General features: G+C 39.7%; 1 protein-coding gene across 5 annotated transcripts in view; it reads right to left on the bottom strand.

Annotated features, from left to right (window-relative positions):
• PRR16 (proline rich 16) overlaps positions 1-21,831 on the bottom strand; it is a 190,879-nt gene extending 169,048 nt beyond the window's left edge. Inside the window, exons 1-2 of one of the 5 annotated variants that reach the window (XM_032845594.1) lie at positions 21,814-21,831; positions 20,431-20,592 (exon numbers count right to left, since the gene is read on the bottom strand). In XM_032845594.1, the coding sequence (XP_032701485.1) occupies positions 20,431-20,589 (159 nt within the window). In that variant the 5' untranslated portion in view covers positions 20,590-20,592; positions 21,814-21,831. Of the gene's footprint in view, positions 1-19,495; positions 19,812-20,430; positions 20,845-21,002; positions 21,047-21,193; positions 21,212-21,813 lie in introns of those variants that run through there. The other 4 variants (XM_032845593.1, XM_032845592.1, XM_032845590.1 and 1 more) reach the window with 4 other exon arrangements.
• Positions 21,832-23,298: the final 1,467 nt, after the last annotated feature.

Below are 23,298 nucleotides of genomic sequence, written 5' to 3'. Positions count from 1 at the left end.
GTTGGATTCTGAAATAATGAGAGCAATGCAAAGAGACTTGATATAAGACTTATAGATGTTCAGACATGGAAAATTTCTTATTCACTCTTTATCTCTACATCTACTTGTCAAGAAACAAAGGATACGTTTTACTTTCATAGATATTCATTAAATATACTTGCTAGGCTACTATGTGATAAGCACTGCTCTAAACTAAGAGGGTAAAGTAAGATAAAATAAATAAACATAAGGCCCTTACTCTCCTACAGCACACGTTGGATTGAAAGGAAGAAAATGCCCAGTGGGAAATACATTCATTAAGAAAAAAGTGGCAATTTTCTTATTAGATAATTATACCTATAATTTCCATTCCCCTGCTAAATTTCATTTTAAAATATACTAAAATTACAGCAGTTATGGCAACAAAAAAAAATGAGCCATTACTCACATTTTGTTAGAATGACAGATAGGGTATTAAATCAAATATGGATATTTCTTGGTTCTCTTTAGTAATGGAAACCTATTTGAGTGTAATCATTAAACTATTTCAAAAATTTATTTTGGAAAAGAGTTATTCTAGGCAAATTGAAATAAATTTCACTTAATTCCATAAATTTAAGCTTCTCTTTATCACTGGCCAAATTCTGTTCACTGAAGCAACACCCCTGCTAGAAAGATTTTCTGAAATTTGAAGAAACATCTCATTTCTAAATTATAGTCCTAGCCATGTTAATGCATCACTTCCCACCTGTATTATACAAGTAATATGCTTTCTATAATTTATAGAAACAATATTAATATACTATTATTTTTAATCTTTACTTTCAAAAAACAATATCTCAAAGACTTCCTACAGAATTTTATAATGCATACCTGTGTACTAAATACTTCTCCTATACTAATAATGGAACCAGTATCTGTAATGATACATTTTAAGATTCTGGTAAATTGTGGGTTCTTTTATTTTTAAAGATTTTTTTTAAATTTTATTTATTTGGCAGAGATCACAAGTAGGCAGAGAGGCAGACAAGAGAGAGAGGGGAAGCAGGCTCCCTGCTGAGCAGAGAGCCAGGATGCCATGCTTGACCCAGGACCCTGAGGTCATGACCTGAGTCAAGGTCAGAGGCTTAACCCATTGAGCCACCCAGGCACTCCTGGTAAATTGTGTTTAATTTGAAAATTAACGAACATCAAAGAGAATTAAGTCAGCCAAAGTGCTATCTATCATGTACTTCATGGTCTGAAAGTACTTGAGGTCAATGCCAAGTTGAGGAGTACTACACAGGGTGGCGTAGAGGAGGACTTTTGAAGACATAAATTCAATCACCTCTCATACATTTACTGTTGGTAATAGAGTAAAATAAGACCATTTTATAATTGCAAATGAGATCAAAGTTTATGACTAAAAAGTACTCAGTTGGTTCACCTTTCCTCATAATTTAAAACAATCATCACAAAAAATAAAATAAATAAAGCAATCATCACTTTGTGTCAACTTAGTAAATAACAGCCCATTTTCAGGTTCACTAAATACTATAACATAGTGATCTAACTCTAAACAACATGAGCTTATTGTTACATTTTCCATTCAACATAGCCCTTGTCTCATTTCTCTTTTCTTTCTACAATTCTGTTCAGGTATCAGTGCTTTTTCACGTAAATCTAATTTTCTTTATCAATTTTCCTGAGGAAAGAAGATACATGATCCGGAACTAATAAGAATAGCATATGGTTAGAAACACTTCAAATCTAAGAAGGAGCTAAATATGACAATAAAGGAGTTTACACTGTTAGGTAATATTAAATTACCAATATACAAGGTATGACTCCTTTTTAGTAGAATGACAGAAAGGCATTATGGTTAGAATTTGGGTAGTTTTTCAATAACTATACCTCTACTAACCTCCACCAAAAATATCCTAGAAGTGTTATTGGCCAACCCAATATTCAATATGAAGAATATGAGAACCCAGGTAATCTAAGAATCTGTTGGTGAGTAACAGAATTCATTAGATATTATGAGCATTAGTGACTTCAGGAAGGAGATGGTACACACCATCTGTAGTCCAACAACCCCAAAAAGGTGTGTTGTACCATATTATTCTCCTTATTTAAAAAAAATTTAAGTCCCCAACAGCACACAAGGTAGCCTGTTATGAATAAGGTTTAAGTACTGAACAGAAATTCCATGGAGTACATAGAATTTAAAAAATAGTATCTCTAGGAGTGCCTGGATGGCTCAGTCATTAAGTGTCTGCCTTTGGGGGCACCTGGGCTCAGTGGGTTAAGCCTCTGCCTTCGGCTCAGGTCATGATCCTGGGATCAGGGATCGAGCCCAGCATCAGGTTCTCTGCTCAGCAGGGAGCCTGCTTCCCTTCCTCTCTCTCTGCCTGCCTCTTGGCCTACTTGTGATCTCTCTCTGTCAAATAAATAAATAAAAATCTAAAAAAAAAAAAAAAGTGTCTGCCTTTGTCTCAAGTCATGATCCCAGAGTCCTGGGATCCAGTCCTGCATCAGGCTCCCTTTGCAGTGGGGAGTCTGCTTCTCCCCTGCCTGCCTGTCCCCCTGCTTGTGTGTACTCTCTCTCTGTCAAGTAAATAAAATCGTTAAAAAAAAAAAAAAAAGAAAGAAAGAAAGAAAGAAAATAGTATCTCTAGGAGTCATTAAAAAAATAACTTTCTGTTTTTCTATGTCATGAGATGATAAGCAACTGTGAGCTCAAAAGTAGCATCAAAGTAGTTTAAAGTGAGCATCAAAGTAATTTAAAGACTGTAGGGGATTAATCAAATATAAGTAACATAATTATATGATGTTGGGGAAAATTTGAGTAATAGTCTCTAATTTTTAAAAATTGATAAATACTAATATTTAACTTCACAATTAAAAGTGTCTTCTTTTTTATATACACCAAGCAATTATTAATATTCTATATTAAATGACAATAATATTTATTACTTCTTTTTACTTATTTGTTATTCCTAGGGATATCCTGGTTATTTCTTAAGATAGTTTGAAAACAATGCACTTAAATAAGGCTTCAAAATGGCAAAGAAAAATTATGTCAGTTATTTAAATATTTTAACTTCTATGTTGAAACACATTTCTCTAGTTATATAGTTTTTTTTCACTTCATATATATTTAGCATGTGAAAAGGTTTCTGTTCAAATCCAAACTGTCCAACTAAAATCCAAATTTCAGTTTTAAAATTGAAGAAAAATTTGTAATATTGTATTGTAATATTGTATTGTCTTTAAAGCCAGAAGCCAAGGGGTGCCTGGGTGGCTCAGTCACTTAAGTGTTGGACTCTTAATTTCAGCTCAGGTCATGATCTCAGTGCCGTGGGATCAAGCCCCATGTCAGGCTCCACACACAGCATGGAATTGCTAGAGAGTCTCTTCCTCTGCCCCTTCCCCACACACTCACACACTCTCTCAACTAAATAAACAGAATCTTAAAAAAAAAAAATGAAGATAATTGAAGCCAAGAACTCTAATATTCTCTCTTACTGAAGTGGACAGACTAAAAATATGCATACAAAAAGACAGAGATGACCAGATCCCTACAGGAAAGAGGGAAACTATATGTTTTTCATATAGTAAGTCAAAAGTTCAGTAACCAGACAATATTATCTCCTGAGCAACATAACAATAACATCAGGTTAAGAAGGCCCTCTTTCTATATTAATGTCTGTTCTTTAGTACTCAATAGGCTAATTTTAAGTACTCATATTTTTGAACACTAGAGGGAGTACATAAAAGAAAAAGAAGCCAAATACTGATGCTACCTAGTTCTTCAATGCTTTACATAGTATTGTGTCGTTGCAACAAAATACTTGCTTACTTCTTACGGACATGGTGGAATGATTAAAACATTTTAAACAGTATCCAATATCCCTTTTATATGTCATTTTCCAGTTAATTTAAAATTTATGCCTGTTGGCAAGAAAGGTACATAATAGTCAAGAAATAGCAAAACAAAACAAAGTGAATGCATTTTTAAAAAAGATTTTATTTATTTATTTGACGGGCAGAGCTCACAAGTAGGCAGAGAGGCAGGCAGAGAGAGAGAGGGGGAAACAGGCTTCCCGCTGAGCAGAGAGCCCGATTGGGGCTCGATCCCAGGACCCTGAGATGGTGACTTGAGCTGAAGACAGAGGCTTTAACCCACTGAACCACCCAGGCACCCCAAAGTGAATGCATTTTAAAGTAGACATTCATTTACCTTATTTTAGTCTACATATTCTATTAAAGAGAGTAAAATTATATCTTAAGCACTTTGAAGAGTTTAAAATGACATGCCTGAGCCTAAGGGAATAATGGGCACTTTCAAATCAGTACCAGACTTTTGTCTCAAGGTGAAGCCCTAAGGTTATGCTGCATTTAGGGTTTATATAGACAAGCTGTCTCCAGAATTTCCATATGGGAGGGGTAACATGGGAACTGATGGTTGGGGGAACAGAAACATGAGGACTTAATGAATTAATATTTTTTAAACACTCTGCCTCACACACAGTAAGCATTCAATGTATCAGATATTACAGAGAGAGCCTTTGTTCATTTCAAAGAATAAGAATAAGAATATGGTTTGAGTTCAATGAAATGCATTCAATGAAGGTAAGTACATAATGAAATCGAATTAGGGGAAATAAGCCCTCCCTACAGGCAGCCCACACACTAAAAGCATGTGTAATAGGAAGATTAAAAAATCCACACAGAAAGAGTTTCATAAGCATCTACTATATGCTCCTTCTTGGTAACTAGGAGCTATGCAGTAGAAAGTAAAGGTGATAGTTTGACCCTTGAGAACATCGATGGAACAAGAGTTGGAAGAGATCCAGTCATTCATTCATTTGTTTAATGAGCCCATCTCACATGACGACCACTGCCCTAGGAACTTGAGATGCCTAAGGGAATAAAATAAAGATCACAGACCTCCAGAAGCTGACATTCTATAGGTGGAATACAAATAATAAGCAGTAGAAATAAATTTTTCAGTGCTACAGAAGCTGCTAAGTATTAAGAAAGGGAGAAAAGCCTTAACAGGGAAAGAAGGATAAAGAATGGTGGACCATATGAACACAGACAGAGTTGCCAGGAGACGCTATGGTAGGTGACAATGGAGTAAATCCTGAATGAGGTACAAGGGTCAGAACAGAAGTGGAGTGCTGTGAACATGTGCATGGCACAGCACGATTACTGTGGCCGAAGCAAGAAGAGTCAGAAAGAAAGCAGTGAGAAAGGAAGGGGGAGGGGTAACAGGTGAAGAAGGAAATGTTGTGAGCCTCAGAACCACGGTACGCACTGTGACTCTGAGTGACATGGGAAGTCACTAAGGGGATTTGAGAAGGGTGATGTGACATGGCTTGACCCTGACTGTGAGTGGGAAAAGGGCTGAAGGAGGCCAAAGAAAATAGTCAGGAAGTCTTCTATAGCAATCCAATGGAGAGGGGATGTTGGCTTAGACAATGGTGGCAGAAGGCAAGAAGAATCGGTCAGATTCTGGAAACATTTTAAAGACAGAACTGACCAGACTTTTCAATTAACTATAGATGATGCATGAGAGCATGAGATGTTAATGATTCCAAGGTCTGGAAGGATGGAAATACCATCCACTGATATGGGAAAGACTATAAGGTATTAGGTTTTGAGGGACGAAGGAGATCATGGTTCAGTTTTGGGCATGGTAAGTGGAAGATGTCTTTCAGACAGCCAAGTAGAGATGTGCCTTTTGGGGAGAAGACCTCAGAAGAAATGTCTGGGCTGATGACCCAGATCTGGAAGTCATGGACCTACCTATGGAATTAAACCACAAGACTGAACATGAACACCAAGATGAAGAGTGTAAATTTCTTTTTTTTCCAAAAGAGAATCAAAGTTTGAGTTTAGACACCTGAGAGGAGGAAGGAATAAAGGTAAGAGAGGAAGAAAAATCAGGTGAGAAAAGCATAGTATTCTTCAAACTGAGTGAAGAAAGATTATTAGGGATGTGCAAATGCTGCCAAGGGATTAAATAAATGAGGTCTTGAAATCAACTCTGATTAAATAAGGAGTCGTTGAGGTTACAGCATACATTCTGATCGGAGTGCTTTTATAAAAGGATAGGTAATAGGTAGTAACAATAGAGACAACTCTCAGGGGTTCTGTAAAGGAGAGCTTGGAAGTAGGATGGTAATTTTCAGGCGAAGTTGGGTCAAAAGAGGATTTTGCTATTATCTTCATTTTCATCTGTACACTGATGGGCACCATATGGGCCAGAGTGAAAAAGTGAAGGTATAGAAGAGATGGGGAGGACTGCCAGTGATTTTCTTGAGTAGACGATAAAGGACAGGCTCTCCTGCATATGCAGAATGACTGACTTTCAGCCCTTAGCACCTTTAGTAAGTATTATGGGAAGATGGATCCTCAAATTCAAATTTCTCATTGGATAACAAGAATGAGACTTGAAAAATGTCTTATTAAGATGACATGTTTAGTAGCTAACAGAGAAAGGATACTAGATGTCTTTAAGAAGGCACAAATAAGGAATAGTTGTTAAGCAACAGAAGTAAATGCAAAGCAGAGGCACAGTGATGAAAAAGAGGACTATGGAATGCAAGGCAGGAAAAAAACTGAGATGGTGTCAAGATTGTCAGGGATGGTCTGTGGGTTACTCAGTGAAGGGAAAACAAAGATAAAGTCAAAGAGGAAAAATGGGACTCTGGATGTAAGCTGGGAGGCTGGGTTTATTCATCTGACATTTTAAGTATCAGGAGGATAGTATATGATCTTTTAGGCGGGGGAGTGGCCCAAAGAAAGCAGTGCATTAAGAAGATTAATCTGGCTGTGTTTAGGGAATGAATCGGCAGAGAACAAAGGAGTAGGGCTATTAAAACATCCTCAGTGAAGTTTACGGCAAAGGGATTATGGAGGTGGCTGTGGGAAGAAGAGGCAGCCAGTCCGAAATCCCTTTTAGGGCTTTTCTGATAAGGCAAGACTTATGATGTTATGCTCTTGCTGCATCCTGTACTTTTCTTTCTGAGTCCTTACTGCTCCTTCATATATATTATTTCTGCCTGTATTTAAACGATGTGCCCACACTAGCATGTAAGTTCCCGATGAGAGGGGCCATGCTTGCTATTTCATTTCCCTGGCCTTGCAGAAAGTAGGCGTTTAAAGAAAATGGCTGAATAACTGAAGATGATATGGGGCATATCAAAGAAGCTGATAAGAAAGCAAAAGGAAAGAAATGTCAACAAAAAAATGTGGAAGACAGGAAGAGCAGGAGAAAGAAGGGACAAACAAGAAAGAGGAAAGTGAGAGATGAAGTAGAGAAAGGAAAGGAGGAGGGAGAAGAAAAACAGAGGATGCTGAAGTTAAAAACCCAGAAAACAGAAGAGCTACTATGTTGCTGCTGGGAACTGGGAAGCTGATTATGGACCATGGTTTACAGGGAGAAATATTCAAAGTCTAACTCTACCACGTGCCCTCCATATTGGTGACCCTCTCTGTCTTAGCTCCCCCCTATAGAGAGCAACCTCATAATAACCTTATAATTACCTCACAGGTTAACCAATGGGTGCAATCCCATGAGTTAATTTAGAACAGCTCCTGGTGTTCTAAATGATGAACTGATGTCCATAATGTTCACCGTCACCATCATTGTCTTTCTTCAATAGCTTCAACGGCTTCAACAGCTGACACACCATTTGAACCTCTCCTATCTCCTATCTCTACACAAGATGCAGGAGGAGGATAAGACAGATTGGTAGGGGAGACCAAGAGCCCCTTCCTTCCAGCTGAGGTTACTGCTGACCTCACTCTGGAACCATGAGTGGCATGAACATAGTCACTTAGCCGCGGCCACCGCCATGGCCTCTGCTGAGTCTCCCTTGTTTCCCCCGAATACTAAAACATACCTGCACTTAAATTCCTTGAAATGTGTCAGTTTGACTTTTCATTGTGAAAAATGGCAAAGGAGATAGGAGAAGGGCTGAATGGAAATGAGACGGTGCCTTTTCAAAGTAGGTTCAGTAAAGGAAAACAGAATTGGGTAAATGTAGGGGAAAAACACCAGTAATGGTTTGTTTAAAGAGAGAGAAATACTGAGATAGAAAAGAAACATAAAATCTCAATGCTTGATGGATAAACACCAAATAAAGGCATAAGTAAATAGAATGCTGGGTGAAGAAAGCACTACTAAGTTCCACAGAGCCATGGCTCTTGACCACAGTGAGTCCCCTCTCTCCCAGGGGACACCTGGCAATGTTTAGAAACATTTTTAGTTCTCAAACGGACATTCTCCGTGGCTACTGGCATCTAGTTAGTAGACACCAGGGATGCTGCTGAAGATCCTACAATGCACAGAACAGCCTTCAACAACATAGAATTTTCTGCCCAAAGAGCCATGTTTGAGAAAGCCCCAGCTAGAGAGTGAAAGGTAGAGAGGAAACAAATCGGATCCTGTCACTCCTCTGCTCAAAACTGCAACGCCTCCAAATTTTTTTAAGTATTTTTTTTTTAATTTATTTATTTTGAAAGAGAGAGAGAGCAAGCATGAATGGGGGCTAAAGGGCAGAGGGAGAAGCAGGGTTCCCACTGAGCAGGGATCCCAATGCGGGGCCAAATCCCAGGGTCCCGGGATCAAGACCTGAGCTGAAGGCAGACGCTTAACCCTAAGACTGAGCCCCCCAGGCACCCTGAAAAGCCCCCTTGTTACTCTAGGAGTTATGATCCTTAGACATGTTTCCCTGTGCCCCCGGGACCCCTACTCATCCTTCCTGCCTCACTGGCCTCTTGGCTCTTCTGCAAACACGCGGGACACTGCTGTTTCCTCTACCTGGAAAAGTGCTCTCCTAGACACCCATACAGGACCCTCATTCACCTTCCAGCTTTTCTCTGATATTGCCATGACTCTTTCTCAGCCAGGCTTATTCCAGACCATCCTAGTTACAGTTGCACCTCCTCCCCATGACCGTGTCCCCCATTAGAATCTTCTATTGTGTTCTAGCACTTTCTAGGATTTGACATAATTTGACAATTACTATGTTGGTCTGTTTTCCTCGTGTCCATCCCACCCACTGTGTCAGCTCCATGAGGAATTTTGTTGGTCACTACAGGCCCTGCTGCTAGGAAAGTGCCTGGCATACAGTAGGCTCCAAACAATTATTTGCTGAGTAAATGAATAAAGAGGCTCAGACAAATTCAGAGAATAGTAGCAACAATTATAGATACATTAAAGTGCTCACTCTATTCATGGGAACTGTTTTAAGTGCTTCACATATAGGTACCCTTTGAATCTCTATAACTAGTCTATGATGTAGGTAGAATTATCATTACCATTGCCATTTTAAGGAAGAAGTGAAGTCAGAGAAAGGTTAAGAAACATGTCCAACATTGCAAAGCAGAGCAATATGAAATGGTCCAGCTGAGAACCTGCCCTTTAAACGATGCCATCCTCTTTTGCAACAGAGCCTCAGAATTCTTCTATTACTAAAAGAAAAAGTAATTCTAAATTATTTGTCAGGAACATCCAGCTTAGCCTATCAAGGAATAATCAAACTTACTCTTTATTCTACCCAACAACTGAACAGATACAAACTTATCATTGCTATGTGAGCTTAAAATTCCAAGTTAATTTCCAATTACGTATAGCTCGATTGCTGTCATGGAAAGTAAAAAAGCCATAGTTACCTAGATATCTTTTTCAGCGACTGTTAGTGTTTAGCAGGTTCAATGAAGTTAAATTAAAATCTAGAAATCATATACTAACCAAGGCTTGGTTGTCACAATGAATGTAAAACAGTAATGATTTATTTTAACAAATCTTAAAGAGAACAAGAACCGGTCGCTAATGGTTTTCAACCATGTCCTTGTTTCTTGGGTAACAGACGTGTCTCGCAAAAGTGACGTTCGGTGTTGGCAGTTTGTGTTTTTATGATATGTTAACATCGTATGTAAGAGCACTGGGTGTGGTGCATAAACAATGAATCTTGGAACACTGAAAAAATAAAATTAAATTAAATTAAAAAAAAGAAGAATGCCATAATGGGGAATAACAAAGCAAGAAATGCCTGCCCTCACGTTCCTCTGATGTATCATTCCAGGCGTTAGCATATGTTTTACAAAGCAAGTTTTCTAAGCACAGAGAAATCAATTAAAATGGAAAGCAACATGAATTTCCCTCCCATATTTGCATTCTGCGGGTAACATTATGGCCCTTTACACATTCCACATTGCTTTAGAGAGCCTTCTTTCTCGCCCATAGAGGGGGCTCCCTACGACAGATGACTTTCTTCAGGGCCAGGTCCTTGAGCTGATTCATGATTGTGTCCTTTATGGTCTTCAGCACAGGGTCCTACATGTACCAAGAATTCAATAAATCTTTCTTATTTTGTGAATTAATGTCATGCGGGAAATTGTGAAAGCAAACAAGGAAAAACGCTGTTCTGGGAACAGTTTTAAGAAAAGCATATGCTTAATTTACAATAGGTTCTGAAAATATTTTGTCCTATGGATGATGTACTCAAGCACTTACCATTTAAAAAAAATAAAATGTGGGGCGCCTGGGTGGCTCAATCGGTTGAGCATCTGCCTTTGGCTCTGGTCATGATCCCAGGGTCCTGGAGTTGAGTCCCCCTTCGAGTCCCCTATCAGGCTTCTTGCTTGGTGAAGAGCCTGTTTCTCCTTCTGCCTGCCTCTTCCCCTGCTTGTGCTCTATCTCTCTCTCTGACAAATGAATTAAAAAAAAATCTTTAAAAAAAATATGAGAGTTAGCCTTTAGATACATGGGCGGGCATTCCATAGTGTGGCAACAGTAGTAAAGTGTGAGTGTGTGTAGCAGAAGGAAACTGCTGATGAACTATCCACTGGGCCCCACCACCAGCATAAAAGGCATAAAATTTTCCTTCCTGTTTTTTTGGGGGTGGAGGGGCGGAAGGAGAGAGAGAATCTTAAGCAGACCCCGACCCAGCGCAGACCTGGACACAGGGCTCCATCTCATGATCCTGAAATCATGACCCTGAGAACATGACCTGAGCCTAAAGCAAGAGTTGGACTCTTAACCAACTGAGCCACCCAGGCACCCCCTCTCTTTTTTCCTTTTTGTAGAGGCAGGACTTGTAATCTTGACTATTAAGGAGCTAGGTTTCAAATAACTACCTAAAAATTAAAAACCAAAACAAAACACACAAACAGTCATTTGTTTTGTCTCTTTTCCTGTGTTATTCTTACCTCCCCAAGATTCTCTAAGTTATTTGCAAAACCTTATTTTCATATGAGCTGTTGTTCCAGGAGAAATATCCATGATTGTGTCAAACTTTCAAAGGGCTCTGTGATATGGAGGAAAAAATTAAGAACCATTGCTGCTAGGAAGTAATTGATCTGAGAGAGAGAGAGAGAGAGAATAAATATAATAATAATATATATTTATTTATATATATTTATATATAATAAATGATGTTTTTATATTTATAATATAATATTATATAAATAAATATAATACATATCTATATATTTAACTTGGTATTTTTCTGCAGCATGAATATAGTTGGAAATTTTAGGATAAGATTTGATACTAGGCAAGAGGCAAAGAAATACCAACATATCTGTTTGCTTTCGTGTAGTACTAGAGAAGAAAATCTGTTGGAAATCATCAAATTTGCTTTCTCCAAGCAAGTATGGCATATATTATCTGAGAACCTATTTATAGTGTGCCAAACACTGTAGTAACTGACTCATTGGGCACAGGTATGTAATGTATCTCCACACACTATTCTACAAGTAAACATTTATCCCAAACACCAACTTGAAGTGGCATTTACAAAGGAGGAGGGAAGACAAAGACCATAAATATAAATTTTGCCTTAACAATGGCAACGTTTTTACCTAAAGTGGGGCTTAAAAGCCAAATTCCTTTGGAATCTGCATGTCCTTCTATCTTCAAAAACAAAATATATATATATAGCAAATAAAGCAATACGTGTCCTGAGTTGACAGGACACCTTGTGAGCCTACTTTGGACATTACTTAGATATGTCCATTACCTCCTTTTAATTAATGTCACTTTCTGTCTCTTAGTAAGAAGTGTTTACTTTGGGTTCTCAGGTAGGAGAATGGGAAATGTTAGTCTAAAGCACTTCATCCTAAGGAACTAACTTTGCATATAAAGAAAATATTTTTATCCGTATTATGCTGGAAAAACAAAGATTTTAGAAAAAGGTTGTTTTGTGTATCGCCCTTTGATACGTGGGAAGAGGGGTTGCCTGAAAATTGCTATCACGAAAATCAATATGAGAAATCTGTTTATAAAAATACACATGACCTTGTTAGTCATCTCAAAAAGTTGGTTTCTGGTAGAGAGTTCAACAAGCTTTTCTCTTCATCAGTCACTGCAGAAAGCCATGAAACCCCATACATCTCCAAAAACATAGGGACAATTTGGTAACATCAAAAGAAATTGTTACCAAGACAATTTGGTAACATCAAAAGAGAATAAGGTTCTCAAATTCTTTTAAATTCATTTAAAACAGGTGTACACAATACTAGATATCACCAAGCACCCATTTTAGCTGTTCCTTTATTTGTTGTTGTCATATAAAAAAGCTAAGTAATGCTGTCATTAACATTTTTTTGAATACTAAATAGGTCAAAAGTAATCCTGTAGCACCTATTTATTTGGACAACACAAATTTCAAGGTCTAACTGACTCATTAATTCTGCCTTGAGACTGATGTCCAAAACTCTAAGTGTAACCCAGGGAAAACAATGACTATTACCACAAAATAATAATAAACCACAAAACAAAATTAAAAAGATTTATTAACCTCATATAAAATTTAAAAAAGAGTGTCTGGTATATGAATGGATAAAGAAGATGTGGCATACACAGGTAATGGAATATTACTCAGCCATAAAAAGGATGAAACCTTGCCATTTGCAAGGACATGGATAGAGCTAGAGAGTATAAGGCTAAATGAAATGTCAGTTACAGGAAAACAAATACCATATGATTTCACTCACATGTGGAATTTAAGAAACAGAACAGGGGCGCCTGGGTGGCTCAGTGGGTTAAAGCCTCTGCCTTCGGCTCAGGTCATGATCCCAGGGTTCTGGGATCGAGCCCCAAATCAGGCTCTCTGCTTGGCAGGGAGCCTGCTTCCCCCTCTCTCTCTGCCTGCCTCTCTGCCTACTTGTGACCTCTGTCTGTCAAATAAATAAATAAAATCTTAAAAAAAAAAAAAGGTTAAAAAAATAAAAGAAACAGAACAAAGGAATGAAGAATATAAACAGAAGAGACAAACAAGAGAATAAACTCTTTCAATACAGATAACTGGTGGTGGCCAGAGGGGAGGAGGGTGACGGGATGGAAGAAATAGATCAAGGGGATTAAGAGTTCGCTTATCCTGATCAACACTGAGAAAGGTACAGAATTGTGAATAATTATATTGACCATCTGACACAGATATAACACTGTATATTAATCATACTTAAAGAAAAAAAAAAAGAAAGAAACTGTCTACAGATACTGCTGCTGGGAGTAAAAATTTGTATAAACTCCCTGAAAGACTGTTAATATGAATCAAAAACTCTAAAATTCCTACTCTTGACTTCTAAGAAAATGTAAACAACAAAACAAGTTAAGAAAAGTCACAGAGCTCAGTGATTCAATTCCTGGACTCTAGTACTAAAATGTCTGGCATCAAAGACTTACTTCACTTACAAGTCAAGTGACCTTGGGCAAGTGACTTATCTCCAGCCTCTGTCTTCTTATCTGTAAAACTGTATAACAATATTATCTTTCTCATATGTGTGTTTTGGGCATCAGAAGATTTAATACAAACAAATATACTTAATGAATACGTGGCAGAGAGTAAAAATCTCTTTTAGCTATTCTTATTGCCAGAGCTACTCTAAAAGTTTTTCTGATATTTAACAGCCACAGAAATTTATAAATTAATAGAATGTCCAACATTAGGGGAACATATAGCAGATCTACATAATCCTTATGATCTACTCCTCAACAAAGGAGAAAATATCCCTGCATATAGTTTCATAATTTTATATGACTTGACCCATCTTAAAAATATGCATACAAAAGGATCCAAAGGAAACACAGCAAAATGTCCAATGTATCTACTTCTGTTGGGCATTCAGGATAATTTTAATTTTCTCCTGTATAATTTTTAGATTTTTCCAAGCTTTCTCTAGTATTCATATATCCTATTACTTCTGAAATCAGAAAGAAAAAAAAAAGGAAATGAGTTATTTAAAAAGCAAGTACCCATGGGTGTGGGTTTGGGGGAGGATTGATTAAGTAGAACATGGAGGATTTTTAGGACAATAAAAAATACCCTGTAAAATACCATGATGATGGATACATGTCCTCATGCATTTTCCCAAACCCGTAGAATGTACAACACTAACAGTGAGCCATATTATCAACTATGGATTTGTGAGGATTATGATGTATCAATGTAGACTCATCAGTTGGAATAAATGTACCACTCTAGTGGGAAATGTTGATAATAGGGGACACAGTGCGTGTGTGGGGATAGAAGGTATTTGGGAAATCTCCGTGCCTTCACTTCAATGTTTCTATGAACCTAAATCTGCTCTAAAAAAAAAAAAAAAAAATCTTACTAAGGAAAATGAATTTAAAAAAATTTTTAGAGGAAAAAAGTACTATTTGTTGTTTACTCACCTTTTATTTTTAGCTTGACGTCAGTTATGCACATTTCAATCAGAACTGAATCAGCAGCCTATCAGAATTTTACCCCTCTAATTCTCAAAAATTGCCCAAGAAATTATCCAGGAACTAGATCTATAGAAGGATCTGTGGTTTAATTTGTTTGGGAAAATATGTTTACTCAAACTTATATTACTCTTTCGCTGCATTTTGATTTACATACCTGAGATCCTTAGAGAAGTAAGGGTGGGAAAAACTTAATCCAGGTAACAATGAAACCTATTGCACTGGTTTTATTATATATTTACTTCACTATTGGCTAAGGCACATTATCTATTTATTACCTTCAGGCTGTTTGAATTTCCTATCAGCTAATCCCTTGAGTCATGAATGATTTTAATGCATTGAAAACAGAGACAGTGAAAGATGGTTACTGGTTATCTTTATTTTCTCAGAACCATTCTGCTCCTTCAGTAACATGCTAAGCCATCATGCTTAGGACAAGAAAAATTTGAAAAACATTTTGGCATTTGGTAAATATCCTTGAATTGGAGGATGCAGTCTGTTGTATAAAGTAGCAAAAGTACAGCTATTGCAACGATTGAATGAACTGTGAAATTTCATTCATTCACGACTTTAGAACTTGGGAAATACTCCAGAGATCATTCTCTATAATTTGTTCTAGTAATGAATTTTATATGCATGGACTTATTTACCAAAGAATACTTGGTAGGATTTCCTAAAGCAAGAAACTACAGAACTTCACTCAGCAAAGCCATTTAAAAAGCAGAAAATATTTAAAAACAAACATTTTGCACTTAATTGTTAATTCTATGACTTCTGTTTTCATCAGTCCCCAAATGGATCATTTCTAGTGGATTTTCAAACTTCTCAAAATTAAACTTTTTTTTTAAGATTTTATTTATATATTTGAGAGAGAGAATGAGAGAGAGAGAGAGAGAGAGAGTGCATGAGAAGGGGGGAGGGTCAGAGGGAGAAGCAGACTCCCCGCTGAGCAGGGAACCCAATGACCTGGGCCAAAAGCAGTCCCTTAAGCAAATGAGCCACCCAGGTGCCCCTCAAAATTAAACTTAAGTTTAATTTATTTCCCTGTATGACCTCATAAGGAAGATTATGGGTGTTTACCAATCCACAGGCACAGTATTGACCTAACTTCCCACCTAAGGAGTCTGACCACTGAGTTGGTCTAGAGCACAGAAAGAATAATTCATCTTAACTGGGTCCTCTCTGAGAGACATATGTATTCACAAATCTTAGCAATAAATAAATAAATTTTATATAGACATAATTTTATACATAGATACACACACATATATACAGACACATGTAATTATATGTATCAAATATTTTAAGTTTAATAAATTAAATTTATTAAACAAATAAATAATACATGCATATATTCAACCCATTAGCAGTGTGATTACTTCAAGTTGTAAAATGAAACACTACAAACATGTTCAAAGTTATAATCAGTCAAAACTAAAAGAGAATATAGCTAGAGCAGCAATGAATTTTGTTCCCAAATCAAAGGCTCTTTACTACATATTACAGTCTCTGTCTAACCAATAAGATCTGTGATACCATATTAACACTAACATTTGAGGCAAAACAGTTCACCAGTGAGATCTTCCTAAAAGAACAGGCACATTGGTACCCAAAGATACCAGATTATTTGACAACTATTTTTAAAGAGTAATGACTTTTTTCTACATTTCTTAATAATTAAAAAAAAAGATATACTCACATCTAATAAGCCAGTAATGGCTAATTTCATCCCTAAAACTCTAGAGTTTCACCCCAATTTTTTTTAATGTGCAGAAAAAAGCATCATGGAATAATACTGTATTATTATTGTATGTAACAATGCTATTTCCTGTTAATTCCTTCCCCTCTCTATTCTTCCAATTATACCCACATCTCAAAGATCTAAAATCTTCTTTTTGACTATTCATCCCCCCAAGGATTTATCCTTCATGAGAAACTCCAATATTCAGTTGTAGGACTCGGATATGTGATCTCCTGTGTAGGGCACTGATCCACTTGTATTAATCATGACAATCTAAGTAAATTGTAAGTTCCTTAAAATTCTTACCTTACCATTGTTTTTAAGCTGCTTCTTTCTTCACCAAAGGCTGACCATCTTACTAAGTACATGGCAAATGTCACCGTATAATCTACATACCTAATTCTTATTCTCAATTCTGTTTTTTATTCTCAAGCCTGTTAGATCAGAGTCAGAGTGGCCACTAAGAAGAATGCCTTTTCACACTATTGATGTTCAAAGACAGGAAAAATGCATCCCAAGCTACTGCTTTGAGTTCACTGGGACCAGAATCTACAACTTGCTCATTTTGGTAGTCATACAAAGATAATATAGTACTTGGCACATAGTAGGCACTGAATAAATATGTTGAATTATACTTCAGGATTTTCCATTATACTACAGAAGATCAAAAGACCCTTATTATTTCTGAAAAGTCATGTTATTTAAGATTTTACTGAATGCTGAGGATAGAATAAAACTGCCCTTAGACTTTGCAAAAATGCTGTTCATCATCTTCCAATATATAATCCAATTGTGAATGATGAAGCAGTGGATAAGTAAATAACTAATCATAACTCAGTATAATGCAGAGTTTTGTTTTAATTAGTACAATGTTTTGAGCAGCTATTATTATGTTCGAATCTACTCCAATACCCGAATATTCCGGTGACTCAAGTCCAGAGAACTTCTAAAAAGAAAAAGCCATTTTGAAATAACCTCAAAGGTCTAAAGCTGTTGGTGCAAAATTTATGCAAAAAAAAAAGAATATTCAAAAAAGGATATTGCATTTTAGAATAGAAAAAGCAAAAAAGAAAAACAAATACCATACAGTGACTAACATAGTGATCTAGTCATAATCAACTTTTTAAAAAATTTCTAATTTCTGCTCCAAGTTAATAAGAACTGTCTGGTAATTTATGTCAAGATATGGCATGGCCTAAGGGCACAGCATTGCCAATAAAGGAATTAGAATTCTACATATAACAGTTTATGTTTTTAATACATACCAGTGGCAAGGTGCCAGAATACTGTATGTAACAATTGATGAAGAGTGAGGTTCAGAGCTGCAAGTCATAGCTACAGAGACCAACACATTCTGCGATTTTACAAAGTTTTAAGTTACCCCTCCATTCAAAACTCCATCAAAGGCATGTTCAATCACACGTGCAGTACTATCTTAAAAAGATAAATGCTGGACAACTGCAAGATGTCATAAGTTAAACATATCCTATAAATACTTGTTCTCAAAATAACTACCATTCACATTATATAAAAGGCTAGGGTTCTGAGATTTGGCCTCAGTAGACACAACTCCATGTGCAAACCTAGGACAATGATAGCCTCAAGAAAGTAATTAGAACCGCATCACAGCCTTTATCATTCATAAATTTCACTCTCAGGGTAAGATTTTTCCACAAACAGGCCCTGGCCGCCAATCAAAGATCCCAAAGCATTAAGTCAAAATTTTATCTCTCAATCTGTCCAGAAGATAGATCCTTTCTTTTACTTGGTTGTACATTATTTACGTTTCCCCATATGTTTTGTAAATGACCTGTTTTTTGTTTTTGCCCTTAGGGAAGGCTCAAATAAAAGAAGACACAGAAAGAGTGAGAGATCTGCAGATTTCCTGACTGACCTCTTCCTGATTCTAATGAAGAGCCCTAGGGAGGTTAAAAGTTTTCACCCTAGATCTACCTGGTCTCCAGATGTCTACAAGATAATGAGCCGCAGCAGAACCAGGACTCTGCAGTTCCTCCTTATTTATTCTGTCTAAAATAGACAGTGGAGTGACACATCATAATATCAGGAAGTATGTGCCCACAGAGGCAGAGTTTTGACTGCCTTTCTCTTAATTTCAGCCTCTTCCCCAAGACAACAAACACCTTACTTTGCTGATGTAGGCTTCCCACATCCCCCACCGTAGAAACCTCAACTACTATAAAGCACAGTTCTGCCAAGGGGAGCAAGCCCAAATTTGCTCATTTTTTAAAACGCCATAATGTTTCAGATGGAAACACAGCCTGCCAAAGATGTCAAATAAAAGAATAACAAAGAAGAAACGAATAGCATCTTTAGACTTGAATTGCAATGCATAGCCTCGCCATCTGTCAGCCAGTTGTGAAGCAATGATCCCACGGATGCCCTAAGCACACGGACAAGTTAGATCCTTGCACCCATCATCTGTGTCAGTCCCCACTCTCAGGACCTCAGTGGTAATTACGTTCTGTCTCTGGAACAACCTGCAGAAATGGCATGAGCCACTGGCAAACCCAACCCTGCCACTGAATGGGCCATTTTCACAGGTTTTCATTTGGTAACAAATGCGGAGCTCGGTCCCTAGAGGTGATGGGAAATCCGGGGAGTAGGGGAGTTGGGCTGGGGAAGGTGGGGGTGGAAAGGGGGCTCGCTCTTCGCGTTTGTATGGGAAATTGGACAGAGGAGGTTCATCTCCAGAGGCCAGACAGCCAAACCACCCCCCAGTCTCCTCCCCCTTGGCCTCAGAAAACAGGAATACAATTGTGGACCTCGAGTATGTACCACTCCTTCCCTTCCCCGCCGCGGCCACCACCTTAGAAGTTACAGTCTTCGCTCTCGCACAACTGCGGGTGCGGACTCCCTGACCGAGAGCCAAACCAGCCAGCCTTCGCGAGCGGAACCGTGGGCTCGGACTTCGCCACCAGCTCCGCGACACCACCCGCTGCCGGCGGGGCAGGCTCGCGAAGACCCCACCTCTCCCACCCGGCCCTCCTCCTCCCACCCCCGCCGCCTGGAGCAGCAGCCTGACTTACGCAGCCTCAACCCCGGCACCGCCTTGGCTTCCTTGGATCCCAATCACAGCGGTAGGGGTGGGAGGGCACACGTGGAACGGAGGGTCAGGGTGAGGGGGGAGCGGGAAAGAACGAGACAGTCGGGTTCCCAAGAGCCAGGACGCAAGTGGCAAGACCCTGCTGCACGCCCACCACACACACGAACACGCTCACCTACGCGCCCCAGGTTCTATGCCAAGTGTCTACAAGATGGGAGGCTGGAAGGAGGTGGGGTGGAGGGAAGGCCCGGAGTTACTGGGAGCGGCGTTCGGAGAGCTGAGGATGCTTCAGGAACTGCCAAAGTGAGAAAGTCCCAGACCCCCCCCCCCCAATCCCCAAGTCTGGGCTCCCCTGCCCGCCGCCCGGGTCGCCTTCCTTCCAGCCGGGCTCGAGAGGCGGGGAGGGGAGTCGGAGCCAAGCTTCCCCTGGGCTGCCCTCCCCGGCCTGGCCCAGGGCCCGGAACCCGGTCCCCCTCCAGCCCCGGCTTGGGGAGATTGCCAGGCAAGGAGCGACTTGCCAAAGGACTCTGGGGGAGCAAGAGGGCAGGACCGGAGCATTTTGCACGCTCTGGCCCAGCTGCTCATTTCTTCCTCTGTCGACACACCCCCAGTGTGCCCCCTTCCCGGGCATTACACGCACACAGAAACCGAGACACGCACGCGTTCGCCCTGCCCACCGTCCCAGGTCCATCGATTAAAACACTAGTTGATTTCCTCCTGATTAAAAAGAAAAAAAAAAAAAAAAAAAAGTGCAACAACTCTTCTCCGGAGTCGCCCGAGCAAAGAAAGTCCGTCTGCGGGCGTCTTTCTATAGTTTTCCAGGAGTTACGAAAACGGGCGGTCCCCAGTGAAAACGGGACCGGAACCCCGAGGGGGGCAAAAGGTGACGAACTCGTTCCCCACCCCCGCGCCTCTCACCTCCTTAAGTTCCTTGGCCACGTCCTTCAGGTCGCCCAGGACTAATTCCAGATCCTCCACGATGATCTTGATCTGCTCCTTCACCTTGGTTTTGGAGGCTGCCGGCGGTCCCTCGGCTGGAGAGGACGAGGAGGGGGTCCCCTTGGACTTGGCTGACATTCTCTGGGGGCAGGCGAGGCAGGTCAGCACAGGCGGGCGAGCGGAGGCTGCTGCGCGCCCCCGTCCCTGGCGCTGCTGCGGCCGCCCCGATCCCCCCACATCCTGGACGCTCCTTGGGCAGCGGCGGGCGGCTGCGCTCGGCGCTCGGCAGGGCGGCCGCACCGTGGTGCTGCCATCAACTCCCCGAGACGCGGCGCTCGGCGCGGGGCTGCAGACGGGCGAGCAGCGCGCCTGCGCCTCCTCCCGCCGCCGCCCGCCGCTCTCGCGCACACACGCGCTCGCTCCCCGCCCGCCGCGCCCGGGGCTGCCAGCTGCAGTCCCCGCCGCCCGGCCCTCCGGGAGCCCTGGCCCCGCACCTGGGCGCCCGCGAGCCCGGAGCCCGCTCCGCGCCCTGCCCAGCCCGGGCCTCGAACCTGAGCTGCCCTCGTCTCCGCAGCCCGAGGTGGGCCTCCTCACGGCCACCCCCGCTGGCTTCCTTCTCGCCCGCGGGCAGAGCCATGGAGCCCCGGCACACTTGGTGACAACAAGCAAAGAACCACAGTAGGGCCGGCAGTTGGATTTGGGGGCGGGGGGAGGGGGCAGAAAAGCTACCCTAGGTGTTTACCCGGGACCAGAGTGTGTTCAGAAGGCCTCCAGTCACTCTCCTAGTGACCTGCGAGTTAAACGGAGGTGTGCCTACTTGTGCATGAGAGAGAGAGAGAGATGTGCATAAGTGATGAGCCCTCGCCCCCTGGAATAATGAAATGCAACCAATACTCTTGAAAGAGTTTGCCTAATCCTGCTGATTCCTCAAAACTAACAGCGGATTTATTAATTTCAAGTCTTCACACCAAAAATTCCCCGGGGAGGACTGAGTCATCTTGGCTCTACTTATCTGGGACAGCTCCGCTTTTCTTTTTTTTAACTGTTTTCGTGACCTGTGCCCATGTGTGTTTTGAGTGGAGCCGGGAGGGAATAAGCTGTCCGCATCTCTTCTTAGGGGAGTTGAATAAGAAGAGTGCCTACAACTTTTTTTTTTTTTTTATCGTTTTTTTAAAAAAAAATCTCCATTTCAAGCCTTTTGCTACTAAATAGGAAATAACTTTCTGACTGTTCTGTCAAAAGGACCCAGGGAGGGGAGTTAATAGGAAGCCTTCAGTTTCATTCTCAGTAGGTGGCTCCCATTCTCATTAGCTAAAGTTTTAATTTCCTTAGTAAAAAACCCATGGGCTATTAGCTACTGACCTGGCAGGAAAGCTGTACTTTATTGTCTTCAGCGCACACTACTCCAAATCATTATTTTAATAGGCTTCCCCTCTTCGTCATGCCTTCCCAGGGCCCTTGCTTCTTCCTTCTCACACCCCAGGTGGCTCCAACAAGCTTCTAGAGTTGAAGAAAATCTTGGCAGTTCTTCTGAGTTCCTTAAGCCCATCATGGTCAGTCAGTCTTAATTCTGAACAATTTATCTTGACAAAATCACTGGAAGTCATATGTGAAATACGAAAAAAAAAAGAGGCAACAGAAGAAAACGGAAATTTAGATATGGTGTCAAAACAGTAACAATATTGAAAAATACATTGAAAAATCAGGAGACAAAGAAGAAAGCAGAGGCTACTGGGGAATAATTAAAATGAAGAAAGAATAATGAAACCAGTGTTCAGTAAGCAAATTGGAGAGGAGAAAAAAGAAGAAAAACTTAAAAGTGTTAAATAAGTAATATGTTTAAGGTTTCTGAGTTGGGGAAAATAGATTTTTTTTTTCTAAATTCCTTTACTTCTGCAGGTTCTTTATATTATATAGATATAACAGTAAAAATAATTATATAAGCTTTACAAACTATCCCACTAAAATTTATAATTTTTATTGAGACTTACTTCATATGTGAATAAAGATAAATGGTCAGAAATGGCAGGAGATTATATGAGAAAAAAATAAAAAGTGCTTTTCCTCTAGATTTGAATGTTTGACTGCAAGTAAATACAAAAGCCCCCCAAACTCAAAGAATAATGATTTTAGGCAAGAATATTGGAGAAGAAAGGAAGTGGTATTTTCCCTCCCACTGACAAAATAATACTCTTGTTATGTAAGAATATATCCATGCTACTCTGAATCACCTTCACTAAAGATGTGGAAAAAAAAAAATCTGTTGTCCTATGGTGTCCGTTGCTATTAATGAACAAAACTACTCTGGCTCAGAATTGAATCATAATTTTTGCTCTGAAACACACCATTCACAACCATATCAGTTTATTCTTAAATAATGGCGGCCCTCTATTTATGTCTATATTGGAACACAGCATGGAGTGAACTGAAAGGGGGAAAAGTTAAAACTGACTTCCAAACCCAAACTACTAAACTAAAAAGCTTATAGGACCCAAGCAGTTGTGGCTACCACTATCTTCCAGTTATTAAGCAGGTATGGGTAAAATATTTCTAAAGAAGAAACTTTTACATAGTTAAAAAATACTGAAGGAAAGAAAGCAGAAGAAAATGACATACACACAAGAAGGACACAAACATATTTATATATAAATATATTTTCTCTGTGTGTGTGTATTCTATTTACTTTCTACTTTTTATTTTTAACCCTTATGGAAAAAAAATCATTCATTGCTTTGGCCCATCCTGGACTGTCAAAGCTTCATATATGAAGTTTTAAAGCCAAATTAGGGAGACCACAGAGCAGAAGTGACACATAGTAAAATTTCTGACAAATCTGTCCATAAATTT

The sequence above is a fragment of the Lontra canadensis genome, unplaced genomic scaffold (genome assembly GCF_010015895.1).
Source record: "Lontra canadensis isolate GAN:19392208 unplaced genomic scaffold, GSC_riverotter_1.0 scaffold167, whole genome shotgun sequence".
Lineage (NCBI taxonomy): Eukaryota > Metazoa > Chordata > Mammalia > Carnivora > Mustelidae > Lontra > Lontra canadensis.
The sequence above is the reverse complement of the archived record's forward strand: the minus strand, read 5'-3'. Positions and strand labels throughout refer to the sequence as shown.